Source organism: Dermochelys coriacea, chromosome 3 (assembly GCF_009764565.3).
Source record: "Dermochelys coriacea isolate rDerCor1 chromosome 3, rDerCor1.pri.v4, whole genome shotgun sequence".
Taxonomy (NCBI): Eukaryota; Metazoa; Chordata; order Testudines; family Dermochelyidae; genus Dermochelys; species Dermochelys coriacea.
In genome coordinates this window covers 29,189,247-29,207,062 of record NC_050070.1, presented here as the reverse complement: position 1 = coordinate 29,207,062, position 17,816 = coordinate 29,189,247, and the positions used below count along the sequence as shown (strand labels likewise).

Genomic DNA, 17,816 nt, shown 5'->3' with positions numbered 1-17,816 from the left:
AGACTGTTTGTTTGCGGAGGTGGGAGAGAAAGATGCTGATTTCTGTTACTTTTGTTTTGGGGGAATATGCTTTTCGATAGGTATTGTTTGGGTTATTTTATCAATTAAGTAGAGAATTTTTATTTTAATTTGAATGGAGCTTATTTTTTTGTCTTTTAGGGAAATACCAGGCACGAGTACTGTCTGAGAGCATGCTTACCCCAGCAGAGTATCAGAAAGAAGTTAACTATCAACTAGTTACTGGGAAAGTGGAAACATTGGGCTCTTTTTTTAGCACCCTTTGTCCAGGTACATAACATGCCATAAATAGACACAGTTCTAAGAGCCTGATCCTTATAAGTCAGTAGGAATTGCAGGAGTTCATCACTTTTCAGGAGCAGGGTATATAATAAGAATACGTACAAATGAGACAAGGAAGATCTGGGAAAGCACATTTGGTCTCTCCTTATGAAATTCTCCTGTAATACATCAGTTTATAAATGCCTATATTTGACTAAAAATACATGAATGTATAGTTGTGTTCTATTTCTGACTGCGCAGGACAGACACATTGATGGGTGAATGTGTTTGATGCATGCACATAATTTCCGTTGATACCAATGAACATGCTCAGATTAAGAGGAGAATTTGAGTACTCCCCTTCCACACCTCAGCATGCACTCAATCTTGAGCCCTCTAAAATGAAAGAGAGAGTAGTACTGAGCCACCAGTAGGGCTGCTGATCATGGCTCCTTTCCACTTGCAATCCAGTAAGGTGAAGTAAACAGAGGGGTGCTGGTGCTGCAGGCAGGGGAGCTGGCAAGAACAGTGTGCCCAGCATACATAATGAGCAGAGCTGAGTGTATGAGGGGTTTTGGTTTGGGGATCTAACAAAAAAAAAAAAAAAAAGGTTTGAAATGATTTTTTTTGGGTTTTGTCATTGAAACAAAAACCAAAAAATAGCCAAACAAGCAAAACATAATTTTGAATTGAAAAACACTCAAAATGAAAAAAAACAACCCCAAAATAAAATTGAATGGGTTTGGTTTTTCCTTTGTTTCATTTTTGGTGTTTTTTCTCCTTTTTCTTTTTAAAAAATAAATATAGCTAAATTTCAAAATGTCATTTTGAAACAAAAAGTCAAATATGTTTTGTTTCGAAATGGTCAGAATGAACTGTTTTGACTTTTTAAAAAAAAGTTAGGGTTTTTTTTTGTTTTTTTTTGGCCAAAACTATTTGCCAAATTTGACCTGAATCTGTGAATAGTTTCAGTGCCCCGAAAATGCATTTCTTAGCAAATTTACTCTTTGCCAAAAAAGTTTCACCTAGCTCTAGTCATAAGCCATCAACTAGCCATTTGAGAGTGATTCTGTTTTCTTAGAACTGTCAGACACATTTCTATGTCGGTTGCCTCTGCCCCCATTTTCTATTAAGTATGACTCTCACAAGCACTCAGGTGCTTCTTTTCCTTGGGCAGTAAGAATAACTGAAAATCCTCCGAATAGCAGCCATGCACATCATGTTCACTCACTAGATTGCGTTAAGAATCTAGAGCCTGACCCTGCTCAGTTCACTCCGGGTGTACTAATGTGTCCCTGCACAAGTGCTGAGCAAACTGAGCACTCAGTGCTAACTCTGTGCCCTGTATATCTTTCAACAAGACTGAACAGGTTGTAAGGAAGATCCCTATGTGGCTGGATATACAGTGGCACTATTCAGTAAAATATGTGTCTGTTTTCTGCATTATGCATAGCTAGAGAAGCCCATATTGCAGGCTTACATGGGCTGCAGAACTTGTTTTGTAAACATCACTTACTGAGATTTAGAAATCAAACTAAGTCTGCAGTGACTGAACTAAAAGTAAGGTTTTATAAGCAATTCAGGTTTGCATTGTATTTTATTTTATTTAACAAATAAATTACAATAATATAAAAAGAGACCATATTTTAAGACATAAATCCAAGATGGCAGAGTTAAGATTGAGTATACAACCTTACTTCTCTTGTGCTCCCTCGTTTCTGAGTATTCCATTTTTTAGTTTACTATGGCTCTCTATCCAGTTGGCTACACTGCCTAAATACGGAGGAAGGGTGGACTACGGATAAAGCTCTAGACTGGGACTTTTAAGACCTGGGTTCTATTTCCAGTTGTGCTGCTGGATAACCTTGGACAAGTCACTTCACCACTCCCTGCCTCAGTTTTCCCATCTGTAAAGTGTGTTTAATGATACTGACACCGTTTGTTAAGCACATTCATATCTTCAGATTAAAACACTGTATAAAAGAGCTAGGGATTGTCTGATTTTTTTTAAATTTAACATTGTATTAAGTCTTGTGCTTTGCAGGGAATCTTATCTAATGACATTCTTTTATTTTTAAATTTACCCCTTCCACTATGGCTGGGACCTGCTTATCCCTTTCCTTTGGGATGACACAGGTATATAATTGACCTGGGTTCCATTAACATAGGGCCTGGTTCTCCTGTCTCTTACATCCATTTTCTATTGGTGTAATTCCATTGACTTCAATTAGGTTAGTCCTGATTTACAATGGTACAAGTGAGAGGAGAAATTGGCCCATAGTTTCTTTGCCCTGGGTGTTGGTTTGGTTCTGTTATGACTGTGGGAACCATTCAGAGAAGAGTTTAATTGTGTACCATGGATACTAATATCCACTGTCCTTTCAATGTGGTAGATGGTGACATTGAGGTTCTGCTGGACAAGTTTTATCAAGAAAACCAAGGCCAGAGGTCTTCATCTCTTTCTGCTTCAGTGACTAAGCCAACAGCATTGGATATAACTGGAGCAGCTGTGTGCACGAGTAAGTAATGAAGGTGTCTGAAGATGTAGCAGAGCAGAATGTCTCTCCTTCAAGACAAACTAAGGCCCTGATCCTGCAGTTGGATCCATGTGGGCAGAGCCGTATCCCTTTGTAGAGTCCCAAATTCAGGTTAATAGAAACTCCTCTTGTTTTGGTCCTCCAGGTTTGCATGGATGGAAGTTCCACTTCCTTCCTGTGGATCTCCTAGTCTCTGGACCTTAAGGTCTGGACCTTAAACTGCAGCAACTGAGCTTCAGCCCTGAGGAGTTTGACATTCATAGGATTAAATGAGGGTGGTCCACAATTATGCAAATACCCAATTTCACAAAGGTTTCTTGGATGCCCCTTTAGCTTTCATGAAAGCAGAGTCCTAACTCAATAAGCAAGCTTCTTCAAAGATTGCCAGACTTTAGGGAGAGTTTGTATAAGATTAGGCTGCAGTCATTCAGCTGAACAGATTTTTCCCTCTTTCCAGGTTATAATGTTGAACGGCATCAGATTCGTCCATTCCAGCTAGCGGTGGCTCAGAAATTGCTGTCTCACGTTTGCTCAATTGCTGACTCCAGCACTCAAAATCTTGATTTGGGTTCCTTTGAGAAAGTTGATTTTCTGATTTGTGTTCCTCCCTCTGAAGTGACATATCAGCAGACACTGTTTCACCTCTGGCATTCAGGTGCTCATTATTAGCTAGATTTATTTTATATACGTACAGGCAATTGTTAGCTGCATTTGGGTTTGGAAGGACTGACCCCTGTTCCATTTCTTTAGGTGTTTTATTAGAACTTGGCTTAGAAAAGGAGCACCTTACAAAGCAGAGGATGGAACAGTATGTTGTGAAGCTGGATGCTGAGGCCCAGACTAAATTTAAAATCTTTTTGCAAAACTCTATGCAGAATCCACATACACTGTTTGTACTAATCCATGATCATGCACACTGGGATCTTGTAAGGTAAGAACAGCTTCATTCTTAGGCCATTTTTAGAGAGATTATTATTAATTATTGTTATTGTTTGTATTCTTGGATCATTGCTTCATCTATGTCACCCCCTGTATGTATCCCTCCACTGGCTTCCCCTTTCTATGCATCAAACATAAATGCTTCCTTTTAAGGCCCTTGGTGATCTAGCTGTACCCTGCCTATCATCTCTTATGCTTTATTGAGCCATCAATGCCAGCCTTTGTTGTCCATCAGTTACATTTTCCCACAAGTACCTTCATGCATTCTTTCAGGCTATCCCTTATGTATTGGAGGAGCTCTGTGTAAATATGTGCAAAGGCACCACAATATCCACCTTCACATCTCTCCTTCAAATGCCCCTCTGCTGCAGTGCCTGCAGAAACTCCACAGTGGCTGGGCAGTTGGTATGATGTGCTAGCTGCTTATTACTAGAGCAAGTTGGAAACTTTTCTGACGGTATGTTTTTTTCAGTTGAAAAATGCCAATTTTGTCAAAATCAAAATGTTCTGTGGTTTCTGCCAGGTCACCCACCCACACCCCCAGCTCCTGGGGGAACCCAGGCTCCCAGCTCTTCAGCAACATGCCTGGAGGGGGGCCTTGAGAATCAGGGGGCATACTGCATTTCAGAAACACCAAAATGCTCTCACTGCAGGAATGTGTCGATGTTTCTAAAATAAAAAAGATGGCATTTCACTTCTGGCAGGAATGTCAAGGTTTTGACAGTTTGACCTGATTCAAGATAAACATTTTTCCAAAACATTAAAATTTTTCACAAAAGTGAAATTCAGTTTCCCTACCAGCTTATTATACCAATCATAATTTATTGGAGGATGGGTGAGATCCCAGAGGACTAGAGGAAGGAAGACATTGCACTTACCTTTAAAAGGAGGAACAAAGATGATCCTGGGAATTATAGACCAGTCAGTCTAATGTTGATACCTGGAAAGATACTAGAGCAAATTATTAAACAAGCAATTTGTATGCACCTAGAGGATAATAGGATCATAAGAGCCAATATGGATTTGTCAAGAACAAATGCATCATGAAAGGGTCTTCCTGGTGGTATTATATGGTTGTCACATTTGTTCTGTTTTATCGACATCTCCCATGTATTTGTTGACAGGGTTACTGGCTTAGTGGATGGGGGGAAGCTGTAGCCTTGATATATCTTAATTTTAGTAAGGCTTTTGACACAATCCGACATGACATTCTTAAAGGTAAACTAGGGAAATGGGTCTAGATGAAATTACTGTAAGGTTGATAGAAAAGGAGTACCCGTGGCACCTTAGAGACTAACAAATTTATTAGAGCATAAGCTTTCGTGAGCTACAGCTCACTTCATCGGATGCATCCGATGAAGTGAGCTGTAGCTCACGAAAGCTTATGCTCTAATAAATTTATTAGTCTCTAAGATGCCACGGGTACTCCTTTTCTTTTTGCGAATACAGACTAACACGGCTGCTACTCTGAAATCTGTAAGGTTGATGTGCAAGTAGTTGAAAAACTATACTCAAAGAAAAGTTATCAATGGTTTGCTGTCAAATTGGGAGGACCTATATAGTGAGGTTCCCCAGAGGTCTGTCCTGAGTCCAGTACTAGTCAATATTTTGATGAATAACTTAGACAATGGAGTGGAGAGTATGCTCATAAAATTTTCAGATGATACCAAGCTGGGAGGGGTTGCAAGCACTTATCAAGACAAGTTTAGAATTCAAAATGATCTTGACAAATTGGAAAATTGGTCTGAAATCAACAGAACGAAATTTAATAAAAGCAAGTGCAAAGTACTTCACTTAAGAAGGAAAAATCAAATTGGGAATAACTGGGTAGGCAGTAGTACTGCTGAAAAGGAACTGCAGGTTTATAGTGGATCACAAATTCAATATGAGTCAACAGTGTGGCACAGTCACAAAAAAGGCAAATACCACTTTTGGGCATATAACAGGAGTGTTGTATATAAGACAGAGGAGGTAACTGTCCTGCTCTACTCAGCACTGGTGAGGCCTCAGATGGAGCATCGTGTCCAGTTTTGGGTGCCACACTTGAGAAAGATGTGGACAAAAGATGTGGACAAAAATAATTAAAAATTTAGAAAACTTGGCTTCTGAGGAAAGGTTAAAAACACTGGACATGTTTAGCCTTGAGAAAAGGAGACTAGGTGGGACCTGATAGGTTTTCAAGGTCTTTAAACACATTAAGGGCTGTTATAAAGAGGATGGCACCTGACAACAGTCCCCAGAGGACCACATGGCTGTTGGCAACTGCTGTGGTGCCAGCCCCTTCTCAATCTCCTCGTGCAGTACGCTGGGGGCTGAGGGACATCTGCGATCACATCCCCTAGCTTGCAGTGTAATCCACCGTGCCAGGGAGTTTCCAGCTCAGGAGATATGCGGCTTGCTTCCCCCTTCCTTTGTGTCACAGGAGTGGTGTGCAAAGAGAGCAAAGTAAGGCCAAAGAATCCAGTACCAAATTTCTTGTGGGTGGTTCACTGTGCTTTCGTGTCCAGTACTTGTCCAGTACAGTGATGACACGCATGAATTTGTCACAAGTATACATTTATACAAATCACTTTGGAGAGTTTGGCGTTTCTTTTTGCAGCGCTGTTCACAGCCTTTATCCTCAGGCGGAACCATCTGTGGGACTCGTTGATAGATTGTTGAACTGCAGAGAGGTGAAAGAGGCTCCAAACATTTTGACACTCCATGTGACTTCATTCCCCTATGCTCTGCAGACACAGCATACTCACATCAGCCCGTACAATGAAATCCACTGGCCTTCGTCGTACAGCAATGTAAGATGGATGTTTTCAGGATATTGGGTTCATTCAGTAACTATTTTACATTTACATGTTCTGAAAAACACTGGAGACCACGTGTTTTTGTAAGCGAAATGATGAATAATGATGTCTGCATCACTCCTCTCTCTCCTCTTCCTCATTCACTCTCTAGATGTATCTCTCTTTTTCTTTCATCTCTTCCCCTTTTTTGTTCCCCTTCTGCCACTCACCTTCCTTCCATTTCTCCCCTTCCTTTCCCCAGTATCTATCAGTCCCTTTTCAGTCTATCCTCCATGCCTTTTCTCTTCCATATAGTCCGTCCCCTTCCAATCCTCACCTCACTGTTTCTCCCCTCCCAGTCTCCTTACCCTCCACCACAGTTTTTGATGGCTCATGGAAAGAGCAGCCTGAAGAGAAGCACTAGTTCAGGAGCTGCTTAAAGAAGAGCCCTTGATATCCTTCCCCTACTGTCAGGCCCTTTTTCTTTCCTCCTCTCAGGGGAAACCTATTTCTATCTGCTCCCAATTAGAGGTGGCTGGCAGGAGAGAACAGGGTAAGCTACCTGAATTGGCATGTGTGGCATTGCTATGCTGCATTGCAACATGGCATAGCTATGGCAGACAGATGACCCTGAGGCAACCAGATGTCCTAGGAATCCACTGAAATTTGTTGAAGCCGCCAGTTGCAATAAAACCACTCAGGACATCTGGTAACTGTAAATGTATGTGGCTTTGGATCTTTAGCTACTGAGAATGGGGGGCCCTGTGCTTTTTGTAGTGATCCAAATTTTCTCCCCCACCCCCACTCATTTTTGGTGAGCTACTCACACCACTAAGGTATGTCACGTTTTTATACCTCACTTGCCTATGCCTAAAAGAAATGAAGGTGTTTATTTGTAGACCAGATCCTGAGGAGCATTTTGTTCCATCTCCATGAGCACTGATGTCATCATCCAGGTCTCTGGGCCATGCCTTTCTCTCTGGAGGGCTTCGATACCTTATTGGGTGGAAGAAGTCTACAGTGTCATTCTGATCCCCAGTCTATTTAGGACAGAGCTGTAACTGCCAGCTGTATTAAGCATTCATTAACTTTATGCAAATATTTGTTAACAATAATAAGTGGATTATAATATTGGGAGTGTGTGATCCTGAGTGCTCAGAGGAAGCTGCAAAGATCATGAGTGCTACCTCCACTGAAGGCCTCTGCCTGCTTCTTACAAAGTGGTACTTACAATCATAGGTTCTAATCTTCATTGTTTTTGAATTCTGAGAAAGCAGGAGGCTCCTAAAAGTTTTTTTTATTAAATCTTCACCTTACCAAGAGATCATTGCATTCCATCTCACTGTGGTTTTCCATGCTTTTGATACCTCTATCTTAGGCTTCATTCATATTCTCTACATGGGAATAACCAGAATGCAGTCCGTGTGTGCAAGGTGGACCAGTGAGAGTGCATTATACTATCAGAAAAGTTCCCTAGCTGTTTTTCTGACATTTTTTTCAAGATTTTTTTTCTCCAGACTTTTTTTTTTTGGCTCATACTTTTACTGATGTGTGGAAAGATGATGTGTCCAGTAGTTCAGAACTGTGCAGTCTTTCTACTGTGCGCAAGATAAAAATACATATTAATCTACCCAGATCCTCAGCTTGAGTTAATTGTAAGTAAGCTTCACTGAAGTCAGTGGAATGACACCAATTTAAACCTTTTGAGAATGACCTATTGTGAGTATTAATGTGTGTGTGTGTGTATGTATGTGGATTTTTGTGTGTGTATGTACAAGATATAAAGAATGTCTATATGTAGTGATGGTAGATTGATGAATTATTTATAATTTATATATAAGTTTTTATCCTTAAATTGTCTGTTGCTTATTTACTTTAGGGAATAGATCTATACCATGAAAACAAGAAATATTTTGGGTTGTCAGAATTCATTGAATCCACCCTTTCTGGACACAGCCTTCCATTGCTTCGCTATGACAGCTCTTTTGAAGCTATGGTCATGGCTTTAGGAAAAAGGTACAGTACATTCTTTGGTTTAAAGCATTATGAAATTTGAGAGGTAGCATGGTCCAGTGGGTGAGATACTGGGCTGCAAGTCAGGGTTATTTCTGTTCATGGCTTTGTCACTGACCTGTTTTGTGTCCTTTACCTTCTTTTCTGCTTCTACCCTTTGTCAGTTGTCGTTATTTAGACTGGAAGCTATTCAGGACAGGGGCGCTCTCTTGCTATGTGCACGCCTTCTAGCACAGTGAGACCTGAGTCTTGGTTGGGGCCTTTAGGCACTACAGAAATAATATTACAAGCAAATCTTGTGTTCAAAGTGAAATGTTAGAAATTAACTAACCCCCAGCCAATACTTTCTGACTGCTTCCCTGCTCTTACAGTAACTAACTTCATTAGCTTCATTAGTTTTATATGTGAACTAACAGACCAAATTGTATGGGAATATCTGAAATATAGTACAACTGCCTTAATGGTCAAAAGTCGTGGGTTTAAATGCCTGCGTTGTAACCATCAGGAGTTTGCATTCTGAATTGCAGTATAATTTCTGTGCTTAGGCTCAGGAGTTTTTCAGTCAATACTGGGAGTGTGATTCCATTCTGAATTTGGCTGACTATCAAAAAACTGATCTTAACATATAACATTAGTAAATATTTTAGTTGGATCACAAAGAGCAGGTGAGATTTCACTTTGGCTCATGGGGTTAAATCAACGAAAGACTCAGTTAGGGAGAATGCTATAGAACATCATCAGAGCTTGAAAAAATGATGTCAGCTAGTTGATTTGCTCCCTGTGGAGGGAGTCAGATTAAAAATGTAGTTACTCCAAGTATATAGCAATTGTTATTTAGGTATATTTTTTGCATGCACAAAAGTCCAGTAGGACTCCTTGGAGGTGTTAGGGTGTGCAAGGAATAAAAGATTGAGCAAGCAGAACTTTGCAAAATTGTTCTAATGACTGGGAGAATCTGTTTGTATTAGGGCTAAATCCAGCTCTTTCTATTGATTTTAGTAGTAGTTGAGTCAGATCTTTCATGAGTAAACATGAGTAAAAAGCAGGGATAATGCTCTATGAGGAGTACTTTGTTCATTTATATGACAAGTGCATTTTAGTTTTGATTTATACATAGTACTCTACCAAAAATCCAGTAGTATGTTTTTCAAATGTGATGAAGTCTTAATAATAACATGAGATAATATAACTTCACTACCCCACTTAGCTATTACATCTGTACTGAGAAGTGGAGAAATTGCACTATTGGTCTTGGAATTACAGGATCTGCAGATTAGCAGTGGGTCAATGCGGTTCTACTGTGTATTGGGCATGATTTTTCACCTGGATTAAATTTTGAGTTTTAATAATTTTTACAAGGGTAGCATTCTCACTTTAATTCTAGGATTTTAATGCTTCACAATTTATTTCAGGTTTCCCAGATTACACAGTGCAGTGATAAGGACATTTGTCCTTGTACAGCATTACTCTGCAGCTATGATGGCAGTAAGTGGTCTGTCTCAGATGAAGAATTACACCTCAGTTGAAACTCTGGAAATCACCCAAAACCTTATAAACTCTTCAAGGCAATGCCCGAGTGGTCATGGCTTCATGGTGGTGTTAAGAATTCCTTGCATTCCATTGGCTGCTGTGGCGTATGAACGACTTTATCACGTAAGGGAAAGACTATCCCTCGCAGATAATTTTGAAATCATCTTGGGAAATCCTAATTCTGGAATCACCATAGGGAAGCACTTTGTGGAACAACTAAAGGTAACTTGCAGAATGACATTGCCTGAAAAGAATCTCTGAGGAACAGTCCTTTCAGTGGTGGGGGGTGATATAAAGGTTTTATTGGCATGAGATTTGGATGTTAGTGATGGAGATAGCTATTTCCCAGCAAAATTAAAATTCCCTAAAGAGTCTGACTCCTATCTATCAGACACATCCATCTGTCATTCCTATAGCCAGCTTCTGATGGCTGCTCAGGAGGGCCTTTACAAATGTGATTAGAACTCCCAACAGCTTCAGCCCCAGTCAGCTTCATTGCACTGGACTGTGGCATCAATGAATCAGAGTGGTGGTAAAAGACCAAGTGAAAATGAAAGCTACTTTTGGTTTGGAAAAACCTTTACCAGAGCAATGAGGTTTCCCCTTGTGAGCAAACCTCAGTGACAAGTTTGGAATTGAATTGCACAGCCTCCCACGCATAAAGGCTTTGAATCAGTACACCTACCCACAGGTTTCTGACTGGTCCAGATTTTCCAAGCATGGTGCCTAATGTTTTTTGGACCTTATGTGATTTTGAATATGAAAATGCTGGAAATAATAGATTAATAGATTTTTAAGGCGAGAAAGGACCACTATAATCACATAGTCTGACCTCAAGCATCACACATGTTGAAGTCCACAGACACTACCCCACTGAGTACAAATGCTATCACCACATATTAAAACAAAAATATTTGTATTCTCTAAGTTAGGACTTTTCTTACATTCTGAGTCTGATTCATGTTGTCTATCTACTTAGTTACTTACTCTACAAAGCTGAGGAAGAGGGCCTGATTTTGAACTCATTCTGCTATAAATCAGGAATAATTCCATTCTGTAAAGCTGATATAAGTGAATTCAGAATCACATGCCATGTTGTCTTAGGTGTTTTGTGCAGCACTGCATATGCTGTTGGTGTTTAATGAATAAATAAGGACCAGATAGTAATACCCTTGCTCCCATTGAGTAGTACCTTACTCATCAAGAAATCTCATCGACTAGGTACTAATCAGTGTGAATAAAGGTATCATCCAATGGGCATGATTATCAAAGGGAAACTGACAGCTGTGGTTAGAAGACTGGACCAACAAAGGAAAACCTTTAGAGTGAGTAACTCTGTTTTCTGTCTTTGAAAATCAAGCTATACATCTTCACAATGGTTTCTCATGTTTCTTGGAGGAGCATTTGGATCTATATTTAGCCACTTATGGTAACAATTCATTAGAGTTCTGAAATATAGTCATATTATGGGGCCATTTATTATTGATATAAAACTTCTGAAAGAAGATAAAAGCATTTTGCAACTCAGGACCTTTCAATTTAGGGCCTGATCCTGCAATGATTTCTCTTGTGGAATATCTGCAGAATTAGGTCCATACAATAGACAATAAATCATTTGTTTCTTCATTCTTAATTGTAGCATATAAATATGCCCAACAATGTTTTTTATATTCTTCGACAGATATGGCAGAAAATTGAAGATGTGGAGTGGAGGCCACAGACCTATTTGGAATTAGAAGGTCTGCCATGCATATTAATATTTAGTGGAATGGACCCTCAAGGGGAAGCCTTGCCAAGGTAGGAAGGAAATACTGACAAATATTTCCATGACGTTTGTTCATTCCCAATGGTTCACAACTTCCTTTTTCTCTGCACCCTTCAAATGGCTGAAAAATCATTCTGTGACCTGCTGTGTCCCATAATCCTTTGCGGGTGCAAAGGCTGGTGAAATTTGAGTGACAGGATGATTTTTGGTAATTTCTATATCAAAAAAGTGGAACATTTGTGGTGTAGTAGGATGGTGGTAATGGTTGTGAGGCTGAGCTGTGGGGTACGGTCTTTCATTTTCATAACATTCCCAATTATTCCTGTTTTATAGATGAGGAAACCAAGACACAAAAAGATCCCACTAACCCTTGGTGTAGGGCAGGTGCAACTTCCATCAACATCAGTGTTGCGCCTGCTTATGAATTAGCCCAAATATATTAAGTGATATCTCTAGAGTAGAGAGAAAGTAAGTGTCAGAGCCAGGATTAGAACTCTGAAGAATCTGTCTCCTAAATTTATGCCTAATGCATTAGATTATACTGCTTCAAGTAATAATAATAATGAAACAATATAGTGCTGAATTTACTGAAAGACAGTGACCAATTCATATAATTTTGTTCTATCTCACACATCAGTTAAGTAGGCAATAACAAAATTCTTCATTGATTGTGTTTGCAAAAGAAATAAAGGTGTGGAATACATTAAGTTTTCATAGTATCTTTTGGTTTCATTCCAGATCACTGAGATATTGTGACCTACGTTTAATAAATTCCTCTTGCTTAGTAAGGACAGCCTTGGAGCAAGAGCTTGGCTTGGCAGCATACTTTGTTAGCTCTGAAATTCACGTGGAGAAGGTGGTCGTGAATGATGTGTTGGAGAGTGACCCAGAGAAACTGAGCAGTACTGATAATGAAGATGAAGAAATAGTGACAGAAGGTAAATGAACCTGTGTAGTGCCATTTTTCTTAAAATGTATTCAAACAGCAATTGTGTATTAAATACTAATACCATAAATTTCAGCTAGTGGGATGGACATTAGCCTTTAAGAGTGCAAAACAAACTGTCAAAAGGAATGGAACAATAAATACATGAGTTTACAGCAATTAGTAGCACGGGGTGCTGTAAAAGATTGGGAGACATTTGAATTTACAGTGGTGGTTTGTGTACTTTTGGAATTAAACTTATCAAATAATGTTATTTGTACTTACTATATATTGTGTCTTACAACTGCGAATGCAAAGAATTTTATTAACATTAATTAGTTGAACTTCAGAACCCTTGAAAAGTCATTATTTTACCCATTTTACAGATGGGAGCACTGAAGCACAGAGAGGATAAGTGATTTCTCAAGGTCACATTGAAGGGACTGCTCAGCTGAATAAGGGTGGCAGAATAGGGGCCAAAATTAACAGAAAGATGTATTGTGACCAGCAGCTTTGAGAGGGGGATGAAATTATATTGCTATCAAAGAGAAAGGTACAGTCTGATCCTGAAGCTGGTTTCACATCCCATTTTAAGGGTGGTCACCTGATAGTACCAACGTAGGAGCTACTGTGTCACACATCCTCCATGCTGCTGGGATAGCAAAGAAGAGGAGGCATGACTAGCAAAGAGGGAATGGGGCTGAGATACATCTACACTATGCCAGCTCTTGGCTGCATTTTTGACTCTCAGAGGCTGTTGCAACTCAGCCAAAGTTAGAACAGCCCTTAGGCTGCTCCACCATAGCCTAGGAAAAATGGTCACACTCAGAACAGCACCTGAATCCAGGCACCTAGATGAGTTTTAAGCCACTTTTGCCCAGCATCCCTTCCCTTTATGCACTTTGGCCATAGCTGAGAATTGGTCTTTAGAATTTTAATTTTCCTCTATCCTCCCTCTTCTTGTGAAACAGGCTCCACTTCAGAAAAGAGAAGTCCTGTCAAAAGAGAGAGATCACACTCCCATGACTCTGCATCTTCATCTCTCTCTTCAAAAGCTTCAAGTAAGACTTTATGATAATCTTTCTCAAGTGGTATTTAGGCTGTAAAAGCAGCAATTCATTTAGCCTGGCAAATGAAGAATAAAAGACACAAATCATTAGGTTTTTGGCAAAAACTGTTTTAATGAACTTGCTAACAATTAAATTTAAAAAAAATCTGAGCTTTCAAGAATCATACTTCTGAGATCAAAAATAAAGAGATTGCCTCATGCTTGATCCATGAATGCATAGGCCATTGTACAGATCTCTGAGTAGGGTCATTGTATTATACAATAGTACCATATCAACAGATATGTTCTTTAATATTTTTATGACGGGTACCAAGATGCAGATCCTCAGCTGGTGCAAATTGTCAGAGCTCCATTTGAAATCAGTGGACTCATGACAACTCACACCAGCTGAGGACTTGGCTCTGTATTTTCAAAGGACCTTCCTAAATTTTGCCTGAAAAAATGTTCATGAACTTTTTTGGGGGGCACTAGAATGTGTGCTCACAAATATTTGAGTGTAGAGTGTTCCTTTTAGAAATGTTTGTGTTTTGTCAATACTTTGCCCTATACATTGAATATGTATTATTTCTTCCTAATCTGAAAACTGGTTTAAGAATAGACCATTAAAGTTTTACTTTTGGGGAATTCTGCAACAAAAATATTACAAATTCTGCACACAATATTTTAAAAATCTGCATATTTTATTTGTCAATATAATCATGCCAGTTTCAATTATTTTGGTAATTTATTTCAAAATACCTGTCAGCAAGTGTGTTTGTAACCATACAGATTCAGGAAGATGTTTTTTTGAAAATAGATTCCTTACTAGGCATATTAATACAGAACTTTGAGTAATAATTAATTTAAACTATAGTACAGAAATGTATTTCCCACGCCACTCAGAAACAGTACAAAGGCTTGGGGGAGTCAGGAGTAATGGAGGAGCTGAGGGAAAGGGAATTAATTTCTGGCAGTCGGGGAGTGAACCTAGAGGGTTGTTGGATGTGGGTGGGAGAAGTATGGAACAGGGTTTTTTTTTTTTGCAGGGGTGGGGGTGGGGAAAGGGATTGTTAGGGAGTTGGGGACCCTCTCCCATGCAGTCCGTGGCTGACCCCTAGCCTTTCTCATTCATTCAGGCATATCTGCCCTGTCCCTGTCTTTCCCTGCACCCTGCTTCCCCCAGTCCCCATATGTCCCTACAGTGGCAGCCCACTCCCATTCAGTCCTGGCTCAATGCTGTCACCCCACTAGATCTTGTGCCCCTACCCTAGTCTGTCCCTCCCAATAGCTCTTCTGAACGCCACGTATGTCACTGTGAGAAAATCAGCTTCTGCTCTCAACCTCTCTGTGGCTGACTGTTCTGGCTCATGAGCTGTCTGCCCTCTGTTCTGATGCCACAACAGCCCCTGGTAGGCAAAAGGTATAATTGCAGTGGCTTCCTGGCAGAATGTTTTACAGTATTCTGTGGCAAGAAAAAAAGCTGTGGGGGAACATGAATTTGGCATGTGTGCAGTCGTGCAGAATTCCCCCAGTAGTAAAAGTTTTTGAAGCAATGTCAGGAGCTACTAAAAAATTTAAATTTGTATGATGATTTTTTTTATAGGCAGAGACTAATGGAACAGAACAAAAATGTGCAATATGCATTGTATCATACTTCAGTAAAAATACATAAATGTTTATATGGAGGGTCACAATTTCATGAAACGTCACCAAACATGTTATGTTGCATTAGCTGTAAAATTAAATGTTTCCAGTTATTTCCAAATAATTATTGTTCTCACCACAGCTATATGAGTGTTCTGACTGTGAATTCTTTTGCCACAAGGCACAGTTGCCATTACAAATGGAAAAGCACCAAAAGGTTTGGATAAGCCCCCGCCCCCGAATATTTTTACTTTTTGACATGTATACTGTTCTTCAAAGTCAGGCTGCTGATCTCTTCTGCGCTGCCCTAGGATGCCATTTGTGGCTTTGTTGGCCTGAATCTGTTTGCTAAAGAAAATCTCTTTGGCCAGTTCTTGCACATGGATATGGGTCTTTGGCATGTTGTCACAGTAGTACTAGGTCCAAAATGTATTCACAGTGTTGGTGACATTTTTACCATTGCTGTTATTCTAATATATGGGCTGTTTTGGAGTATGCAGTTGGGCTGTCTCTTCCTGTTTCATGGCGACAAAGCAAGTGAGTGTCCCTCATACGTGTTGTGGAAAAATAGAAAGTCAAGAAAGGAACCATAGTATGTAACTATTGCTCATGACTTTTGGATCTCCCAGAAACTATGGAGTTCACACTTAGCAGGTCCCTCATAGCTAGTCATGACAGAGGGTGTTGTGGAGTACGGTCTGGTGTTAGGGAGCATGATCTGTGAATTTTATTGTGAACACTCCCCAACTTTGTTGATCCATGTCTCATGGAGATTGCATCTATCTTTGGTAGGCATAATCTGTGGAGTTCCTGTATGATGTCATGGGCATTTAGGCAGTAGGTTTATGGGAACTCTGGTTTCAGAGTGTGAATTGTATAACAGTTTTCTTGGAAATTGGTGCATGCCCTGAATTAGATGGTTGAAGTCTACTTGACTTTATGAGATTGTTTGTTTATATCAGTGCTGACAATCACTTTTTTCTTTTCTCTTTTTTTTGTTGCTTGAGGGGAGAGTCCAATAAGTGCTATGGAGATCAGTGCCTCGGCATTTGCATCTCCCTTTTGAAATCTTTGAGAGTTGCGGGTGCTCAGCAACTCTCAGGATCAGGGCCTCACTTTCCAGGAGGCTGATAAGTGTAATGTTAATGGAATTCTGGTAGAACATTTAGGATCAAAATCATGCCTACATTAAAACTGTTATAGTTGGGAGGAGGGAGGGGAATAACCTGTGACAAATAAATTAAAAAACATTTTTTTTTAAACATTTCTTGAAGAAATGGAAAATTTAACAACCATAAGGCTCAGTGCTGAAATCAGTGGGAACTTTGCCATGGATTTTAGTATTCCAAATTCGCATGGGCTTATTCACACAAATACTCCCATTAGTTTCAATAAGACTACCTCTGTGAGTGAGGTGAACACAATTTGGCCCAACAGGAGCAGGCCTGGACTCACAGCTTTTGATGTCTGCATTATATATTGTTTACTGTGGTTTGACAATGAAAAGTGTAATAGAAATGTTGTGCTTCAAGGTAGTTGCTGAAGAATCACATTATCCCATGTTGAAATACAGATTTTGTTTTTAGGTGCAGCATTCTGCATGGAATCATCTCCTCCTTTAGCAACACCAGGGGACGTAGCAAAGTCACCCCACCTAGTCCTAAGCAGCAGTACTGAAGAGAACACACAGAACTGTGAAAGGCAAAGGCAGAAGGTAGAAAAGGGGGCGCAAATGGTGATCAGCAAGCACTTGCCAGTTGCAGCTGAACAGCTGGATTCAAAACAGAACATAAAAAGTGCCCACATTTCCATCAACTCATCATCATCACCTTTCTCCTCTTCTTCCTCTTCCTCTGCACCTACTCACAACTCCTTCATCCTGCAGACATCTCAGTGCTCCATGACTAAAGCATCAAAACAGCCCCCCATTGTTTTCCTGCCTAAGCTGGTGTATGACATTATTACTTCTACTGACAGCAGCGGACTTCCCAAGTCCTCTTCCCTCTTGCCTTATCATTCTGTGATGTGGGCGAGTTCTTTCCGCCCTGTCATGAGTAAAATGATGACCTGCACAGAACAGTCTCTATACTATCGCCAGTGGACAGTTCCCAAGCCAATCCATATGGACTACAATAATAGAAATGAGGGCAGAATGGACACCTTTCACCCAAGGAGGCTGCTGCTGAGTGGGCCACCTCAGGTGTGTAATAAGAATAGGGTATTATTATTGTTTTATTTGGATTAATTTTGTCTTCATCTCATTAAGCGCTAGGTTAATGAGATTATTATTCATACCTAATTGATTTTTTTTACTGGTGAAAAATAACCTCTTTTATATGTTTTTATTACTGTATCCACC

At 39.9% G+C, this 17,816-nt stretch overlaps 1 protein-coding gene across 2 annotated transcripts in view; it reads left to right on the top strand.

Annotated features, from left to right (window-relative positions):
- The window catches only part of GREB1 (growth regulating estrogen receptor binding 1), a 158,082-nt gene that overhangs the window by 110,740 nt on the left and 29,526 nt on the right, over positions 1-17,816 (top strand). For both annotated transcript variants that reach the window (XM_038397262.2, XM_038397261.2), the window contains exons 12-22: positions 160-288; positions 2,673-2,798; positions 3,274-3,471; positions 3,567-3,747; positions 6,355-6,547; positions 8,412-8,548; positions 9,958-10,297; positions 11,757-11,872; positions 12,579-12,778; positions 13,737-13,826; positions 17,044-17,657. In XM_038397262.2, coding sequence (XP_038253190.1) covers positions 160-288; positions 2,673-2,798; positions 3,274-3,471; positions 3,567-3,747; positions 6,355-6,547; positions 8,412-8,548; positions 9,958-10,297; positions 11,757-11,872; positions 12,579-12,778; positions 13,737-13,826; positions 17,044-17,657 — 2,324 coding nt within the window. The remainder of the gene's footprint in view (positions 1-159; positions 289-2,672; positions 2,799-3,273; positions 3,472-3,566; positions 3,748-6,354; positions 6,548-8,411; positions 8,549-9,957; positions 10,298-11,756; positions 11,873-12,578; positions 12,779-13,736; positions 13,827-17,043; positions 17,658-17,816) is intronic.